The sequence below is a fragment of the Notolepis coatsorum genome (assembly GCF_963971535.1).
Source record: "Notolepis coatsorum genome assembly, chromosome: 16".
In the NCBI taxonomy this organism is placed as follows: domain Eukaryota; kingdom Metazoa; phylum Chordata; class Actinopteri; order Aulopiformes; family Paralepididae; genus Notolepis; species Notolepis coatsorum.
In genome coordinates this window covers 26284831-26293378 of record NC_140180.1, presented here as the reverse complement: position 1 = coordinate 26293378, position 8548 = coordinate 26284831, and the positions used below count along the sequence as shown (strand labels likewise).

General features: G+C 45.2%; 1 protein-coding gene across 1 annotated transcript; it reads right to left on the bottom strand.

Moving 5' to 3' along the window:
• Window positions 1-1572: 1572 nt before the first annotated feature.
• On the bottom strand, window positions 1573-3058 carry LOC311243306 (C1GALT1-specific chaperone 1-like; the record flags this gene model as incomplete). Its single annotated transcript, XM_084332483.1, has 2 exons — window positions 2922-3058; window positions 1573-2551 (listed from the first exon to the last, which is right to left on the bottom strand). Exon 2 carries the CDS (start codon window positions 2530-2532, stop codon window positions 1573-1575), a length of 960 nt encoding a protein of 319 aa, XP_084188609.1. The 5' UTR covers window positions 2533-2551; window positions 2922-3058.
• Window positions 3059-8548: the final 5490 nt, after the last annotated feature.

Below are 8548 nucleotides of genomic sequence, written 5' to 3'. Positions count from 1 at the left end.
TTTTCGCCTAGAAAAAACGGCCATGCTCATCTTCCAAAAGGTCCCTTGGCCGTTCACATGAATATATCAGAGTGAACATTGGTTTTATAGGTACCCACAAGCCTCTTCTTTCCAGACATACCCACTTCGTCCAACTTGCATGCTATTTGGGGCAATAATCAAGCAGGTTTGTGCATGTGGTACAAATGTGTCGAGCATTGGGTTAGGGTTTGTTGTTAGAATGTTGAACATAGAAGATACATTTTGGTGTCAAACTACACATTTTCTGGGTCAATAAATGTGTTAATGCTATGAAGAATATCCTGGTCGTTTGGTCATTACGGTGTTGATGACCAGTATAGCCACCGACAGCTGTCATGAGACGTGCACTGAGAGTATGGCCACCGCGGGAATTTTTATGAAACATTCTGATATTTTTGCAGGTCTTGTGCAGTGGTCTCGTGCGTGCCACTGTCAACCAAGCGACCGACAGTGGCACGACTCGAGACGTGCACCGTTTGACAATGATATGCATGCATGCAGCATAATTTGCGAGTGCTCTCGTGAGTTGTGACTGAGGAGAGGATGGCCCGCAGGCCGCAGGAATTTCTATAAACATTCTGATACTTTGATTAGTTAACTATCTATTCCGTTAGTTAACTATGTATTGATAGATAACTTATTACATATTAATATGATATTGTAGGCCTAGCAAGTTACTTCTAGGCTGACTTCTGTCCCGGAGCTGTCAATATATTAGCATAAATGTATTAAGACATGAAAAATTACAATATTGTGGTTTGCATTGCAATCAGTAATCAAGCCAGAACACCAAACGGTATAAGATACTTGATGGTAAAAGCTGGCATAGTATACATTCATGACGCTTTCAGCTGTTCAATAAAACTAACTTCTCTTAATTTGTACAAAATGTCCCTTTTAGAATGACATACACGTGGCAAGTTATCAATATCAACCATTACAATTTGAAAGCGTACCCAACACTGTTCCATATGGACTCTCCTTTTGCTCAGTGCACATTCATTCCGATTCCCCTGATCTTTTTAAACCAGATCCCAGTGGCAAGAACTGACATGTACCGTTAACGATCACAGTCACTGAAGAAGAAATTTTTATGACAGTGGTGGACGACGGCACAAAAAATGTACTACAGAAGCTAACTGAAATCAGTGATCGATGATGTTTTGTTGCAATGGTAACATACCTTTCAAATGGAGTACCACCATATTGGGGGTATACCTCTAGGATAGGTATAGGACAGCTATATTTAGATGCATCTCTATCTAGGTAAATCATCATATATAGCTGTATTGGCCTATCCTTATAACAAGTATTGCCAAATGTGGGGATAGTGAAACTACAGCCAGAATGCACTGCATTGTCCTTTAACTCAGTTTAACCCACAAAATGGCTTTGAATGTGCCATGTGCAAAAGGTACAAAATACACAAAAATAAAGTCCCAAGTTCAACACCCTCCACACATTTTTTTTGGTTTGTTTTACAAATTGAATAAGAACCCCCCCCAACAGTCAGCTGTCACTCAAGAAGTCTCTAAAATGCTCTATTCCGACTTAGTCATTGTCTGAACCCTCGGGAGGCAGAAAAGCTAAAGTGTCGTGGAAGTTGTGTCCATAGGGTCTGAGTCTGTAAACGCCAAACATCATGATCTGCATTTGACTGGGCGACATCCCACTGAAGGTGACGGCCAGGTCGGAGCAGCAGCCCTCCACCACGTCTGTGGGGTTGTTCTTCATGCCGTCGGATATGAGGCTGCCCACGCTCTGGGTGTTGAAGAGGCCCTTTCCATGCACGTCCTCTCCGTTCTCTGCGAACACCCCGGTGTACTTCAGACACACGGCCAGCTGCTTCTCCTCGCTCAGCTTCCACAGAGCGTGGCCTCGTTCCGGACACTTCTCCTCGTCCTGGAACACCTCCACCAGCCTTTTTAGCGCTTCGTAGCTCAGAACAATGCCGCTTTCGTACTCCACATACTCGAGCTCCCCCGACTTCAACGCATTGCCAATGTAGAAGGGTTCACTGGGATCCTTGGCCAGAACCAGGTATTTCAGGTTCTCAATTATGGCAAATGTGGTGGGCCTCGCCACGAAGAACCAGCGCAGGTCACCAGCATTGTCATAGGCATGCTTCAGAGCCTTGCGTATCCTTACCCACTCGTCTTGTTCCTTGAGATCGACAGCCTCTAGGGCCTTGGATGACTCCGAGCTGTAGAACACGGCCTGATCACAGTGCTTGCCCCAGGTGTCTTTGGCGGTGGCCCAAAACACCAGAACCTTGGGCTGGACCATGATGACACAATAGACCCGCACTTGTTGACTCAGCTCCACCATTTGGTCCTCTGTGAGAGGCTTCAGCTCATCTTTGCTAGGGGCTTTGACGTGGTGGTGGTGGTGCTGCTCCTCATCTGGGCTGGACTCGGCAGTAGGGCTGAAACTGCCAAGGAGGGATAACACCAAGCAGAACAGCCCCCCCATGAGCATTCCCTTAACGAAGGAGCTCCCCTCAGACAGCATCTTCACCCGACGGCAGACACTGAATCATAAAGAAAAATCACAAACAGGACAGACAGGATGCAAAATTAAGAGAGGTAAAACGCCACAAAACCAAATAACAAGGACTGGCTGCATTCAAAGACAAGGCGAAGAGTATAAAAAGGTTCAGAGCGACAAACCAGCACTTTTCCGTACCCGGTTAAACGTTAACATACATAACAAAAAAAGCCAAAAAATAGTTTTAATTTGTAAACAAGGTAATTTAACAATTATTTCAACAGGATATGAGGAAATAGCTAGCGTTAGACAACAGCGCGCATTGATCCACGACAAATCGTGACCAGTGACGATTAACGCTTACGTTAGAGTAACGTTACAAAAGGAGCATAGACGTGTTTTAAGAATGGTACCTTGATAGTCGCAAGTGAATGCTGCTCTCACAGAAGCCCCACTTTCTTTATTTCCTCACTGTTCCCACTTTCCCTTCGACTTTTGCTCGTCTCGGGTGAGACGACAAGTGACAACAGCAGCTAGCAACTTGGTAAATAGTAGGGACTTCCGGGTTCAAAATTCACGTGACCATATTACAGCCTCGTTCGAATACTTTAACATCCCCTTCTGTGTTAACCTTAACCCTTTACCGGTCACTACTTGAAATACCTGGAAATTCACAATTTCAACTCTAGAATGTTATTTTGGTGCTATTTCAAAACGTATCTACAATTTTGAAATAAAAAGCCTAAAAATGTGGGGGCTATGGGGGCGATCATCCCTATGTTCCCCGGTCCTATGTTCCCCGGGTTCTATGTTCCCCGCTTTGATTGATTAATAGATTGAAACATTTATAAATTTTTATTATTTTATTAATTATTAATGTCCGCCTTGTTTCGAACGGTTAAGCTTAGGCCCTCTTTCGAACTGGTTAAGGTTAGAGTTTGGAATCAGGGCTGGTGGTCTAAAATTTTCAATCAATCAATCAATCAATCAAAGCGGGGAACATAGAACCCGGGGAACATAGAACCCGGGGAACATAGGACCCGGGGAACATAGACATGGGGCATATTTTTCCTTCCTTGGCTTAGCAAAAAAATGTGGACGCGCCGGACAAAAGCACCACATTTTCCCCACGTGTTCCTCATCATCATAGCTTTCATTTTGGGGTAGGGGCCGCGTGAATACTTTCGGCAACCAACATGCCCTTCCGCGTTGCTCTGATTGGCCAGCGATCGGCCAGCCCTCTACGCTCGTTTTCCCCCTACGCCGGTAACGCGGGCATGCACATTTCGTACTTGTCTCCCTGTGGGGAGGCGGGGGCCGCTGGTGTACAGCTGAGAGCTCCAGCATAGCTATGTCCGCGAGCTAGGCGCAAGCCAGAGTAAAACACAGTTTTCAATCAATCAATCAATAATAACATTAACGAGACTCTCGTTGTGTCTATTCTGCTAACGCTACCTCTCATTGCTTTAACGTATACCTAGGCTCTCGTGTCTATCTGCTAACGTTAACGTTAGCATTAGCATTAGGCTAACAAGCTGTAACGGCACCAGTCTTGCGTCTATCTGCTAATGTTAGCATTAGGTAATAACCGGTCTAAAATGGATGGTGATTACCTCACGTTGTGTCTATTCTACTAGCATTAACCATTAGTTACTAGTACAAATAATCAATAACGAGTTATATTGATCACGCTATGTACGATAGCCATGCTAAAACGCTAGCACAACATTAGCACCTAACCTAACAACAAGCTTAACAAGTCAGCGATCTTTTTGTGAGACTAAACTCTCCGCTCGGTGGCAAATTGTGTTGATGTCGGTTTTGTTTCATCAATAAATGAGGCAGAATACACAGTGACTGTATCCTTTTTTGTTTATTGCACTTGTTCCTGCTGCAAATGAAATCCTATGCGAGACATTAAAGATGGCGGATTTCTGGTTTTGTGGAGCCTCCAACGAGTGACACGTCTCTCTTCTGACCAATCAGTGGTCTGCAGTGTTTCACCCTAAGCCGGTAACGCGCGCATGCGCATTATCGTTGGCCAATCAGAGCAACGTGGAAGGGCATGTTGGTTGCCGAAAGTATTCACGTGTAGGGGCCACGTCATCATGATGGATTTCAAGATGGCCGCCATGTAAAATCAAGGTTCTGCCCATTAATAAATATCTTGGTCCATAGCACGCTCAATATTTGAGCGAACACAAAGGTATTGGTATCCCTGTAAACTAGAGAAGCTAAGCTTTCCAACTGTTGGGAAGGGGGTTTTAATAATGATTCAAAATTATGTTAAATTTTTGCCTAGAAAAAACGACCATGCTCATCTTCCAAAAGGTCCCTTGGCCGTTCACATGAATATATCAGAGTGAACATTGGTTTTATAGGTACCCACAAGCCTCTTCTTTCCAGACATACCCACTTCGTCCAACTTGCATGCTATTTGGGGCAATAATCAAGCAGGTTTGTGCATGTGGTACAAATGTGTCGAGCATTGGGTTAGGGTTTGTTGTTAGAATGTTGAACATAGAAGATACATTTTTGTGTCAAACTACACATTTTCTGGGTCAATAAATGTGTTAATGCTATGAAGAATATCCTGGTTGTTTGGTCATTACGGTGTTGATGACCGGTATAGCCACCGACAGCTGTCATGAGACGTGCACTGAGAGTATGGCCACCGCGGGAATTTTTATGAAACATTCTGATATTTTTGCAGGTCTTGTGCAGTGGTCTCGTGCGTGCCACTGTCAACCAAGCGACCGACAGTGGCACGACTCGAGATGTGCACTGTTTGACAATGATATGCATGCATGCAGCATAATTTGCGAGTGCTCTCGTGAGTTGTGACTGAGGAGAGGATGGCCCGCAGGCCGCAGGAATTTCTATAAACATTCTGATACTTTGATTAGTTAACTATCTATTCCGTTAGTTAACTATGTATTGATAGATAACTTATTACATATTAATATGATATTGTAAGGGGCAGGACCAGATAAGCTTTGCTTCTTTCTGTCCCTTCTCGAACAAAACCATTTGTCTTGAGCCATGTTGATTATTCCCTCCATAGGAAGATATATTTAAATGTATTTGTATTTTATTTCGTTTTTATAAATTTTTTGTTATTACAAATGTGTGTTTATGGTTGAAAATGTTCGAGATAAATAAAGATCAAATCAAATCTAACTGAAGAAGTTATCCCTCTTCTAACAAGAGAGAAAAACGTATAGTTTAGCTTTAAATTATAACATCATTGCTTATTAGGGATGGGTACCGAATTCGGTACTTTTAAAAGGTACTTACCGAAACACGTCGGTACTACAGAGTATCTGTAGTGGCCGACTGTCATTCCTGGGTGTGCTGACAGTCGTCCACGATGCACCCGCTAATGTGCCTTTTCACGCTGTACCAAAGTTGTGATGTTGAATGAATTGAATGTCCAAAGTTGCCGCCGGTTCGGTTTACAGGGTTTATTGTTGTCCAAAGGTAAATGATAGTAAATGAAGGGTTAAACAGAACAGTCGTCAATTGCTCCGTGGTCAGTTCCAACAGTGAAACAGTAGCGTTTGAAGGTAAAACCTCGGCAGGTGCACAAGATTGCAGTGATCACCTTGGCTATTTATAGGAATGGCCTGTTATGGGTGGTGAGCCCTCTAGTGTCCAAACATAAATAAGACAGTCTAAAGGTTAAGACAGTCTAAACAGTGCATGGTTCTAATATATAATATAATATATATATAATAATAATATATAAATCCACCAAGTCGGTTTCCTGCCTCTACAGTATCGATTCACGTGAGATACCGTAAAAGAAAAAAAATCTTTTTTTTGTGCACTTTTTAAATATTTTTTTTAACCTTTTTTCTTTTCATGTCAACGTTCACACGCACAATATACGTATCAGGGCCGACGTTCCACTCTACTCGTTAAAGTTGCGTACTCGTGACTGTGAGTAGTACGTTCGTTGATAAAGAAAAATAAGGTCCACAGCCGCTCCAGTGTAAAACAAAGATATCCAAATGGTTTATTTCTCATCCACAGCAAAGTCTTTCTTTACAGAAGTGGTCCTAAAGCTATTTTCCTAAATATTCACGTCACTACTACAAGGTAAGAAAACTGTATTTTCCCAGTCTCCAAAATCACCACCGACTTGACACATGAAAATTCCTCCTTACCTGAAAGCCGTAAATAAACAGCAAAACGGTCGGCAAGGCACCATGGTCTAGAAATGCAGGCTTCAATCTATGTTGTTTAGTCTATCTGTTCAGTACTGCTCAGCACTGTTTCAAGATGCACAATGAGATCTTCAGAGAGAATTGTTGAATATATATAGATACACAAATGTTCTAGAATGTTTGATTATGACATCATACTGTGACATCACGAATGCTCTAGAATGTTCCATTATGACATCATACTGTGACATCACAAATGTTCTAGAATGTTTGACTATTACATCATACTGTGACATCACGAATGTTCTAGAAGGTTCTATTATGACAAATAATATGGTTCAATGACTTTATCTAAATCCAATCAATATTCCTAATGCTGTTTCAATGTAAGGTTATAAAAATAAACATATAAACATTCATATAATACAATAACCTAAATATATAGCTTTGGCTCCTCTACAATACGCTTACCTAGGATTTGACTTGATTCAACAACAAAGCAGTCGGGGCAATGGCAAGCCGAAAACGGTCGAAAGTGTAGTTATTTGAAGTTTGGATTTTTTCTTTTCACGACTGAGGTAGGTAGATTACATTTTTAGAGACTAAAGGTACCGGTACTGTATCGGTTCAAATGTGAACATGTGAGGATGGGGGGTTCTTGCGGAGCCCAAGAGACGTCAGGGTGGAAGGACGCTGGGGCTCGAGACGTCAGGGTGGAAGGACGCTGGGGCTCGAGACGTCAGGGTGGAAGGGCGCTGGAGCGAAGTTCTCGGTAGGCAGTTTAACACTGCAACGTTGGATGACGGGTTCTGCCAGTTGAAGTAGGGAACGCTTGATGAGGTGATCTCTTGCAGCCGCGCTGATTGCTCCTCATCTGGCAGACACAAGCTCTGATCGTGACAGGACCCCCCCCTCGACGGGCGCCTCCTGGCGGGCCCCCAGGCTTGTCCGGGTGACAGCGATGGAAATCCCGGACGACCTCAGGGTCCAGGATCATCCCTCGGGAGACCCAGCTGCGCTCCTCTGGGCCGTAGCCCTCCCAGTCCACGAGGTATTGGTACCCACGACCACGGGGACGCACGTCCAGCAGCTGGTGGACGATGTAGGCCGGGTGGTCATCAATGATCAGCGGAGGAGGAGGCTCTGGAGCAGGAGGAGACAGGGGACTGGAGAGAACCGGCTTCAGCTGCGACACATGGAAGGAGGGGTGAATGCGCATGATGGCGGGGAGCTGGAGCTTAACGACCGAGGGGTTGATAACGGACAGGATTTTATACGGACCAACAAAACGGGGGGTGAGTTTGCGGGACAAGGACTTGAGTGGAAGGTCTCGGGACGAGAGCCAAACCATCTGACCTGGTTGGTAGTCGGGAGCCAGAGTCCGGTGACGGTCGGCGAAGCGACGGTTCTGCTCAGCGGTGCGGAGCAGCGCAGCCCTCGTGTCCTCCCATATCCTCCTGCAGCGGCGAAGGTGGTCCTGCACCGAAGGCACGGTGATCTCCTCTTCCTGTGCAGGGAACAGTGGGTGTTGGTAGCCCAGGGAGGACTCAAAGGGAGACTGACCTGTGGCCGCGGAGGACAGCGAGTTGTGGGCGTACTCGATCCACGGCAGGAACGTACTCCAGTCGGAGGGGTCCCGGGCGGTCACGCAGCGGAGGGCGGATCCCAGGTCCTGGTTGGCCCGCTCCGATTGACCGTTGGTCTGCGGGTGGAACCCGGAGGAGAGGCTGACCGTGGCCCCTAGGGACCGGCAGAAAGCCTTCCATACTTGGGAGATAAACTGCGGGCCCCTGTCGGAGACGATGTCCACCGGGATCCCGTGGAGACGGAAGACGTGGAGCACCATCAGGTCCGCGGTTTCTGAAGCAGAG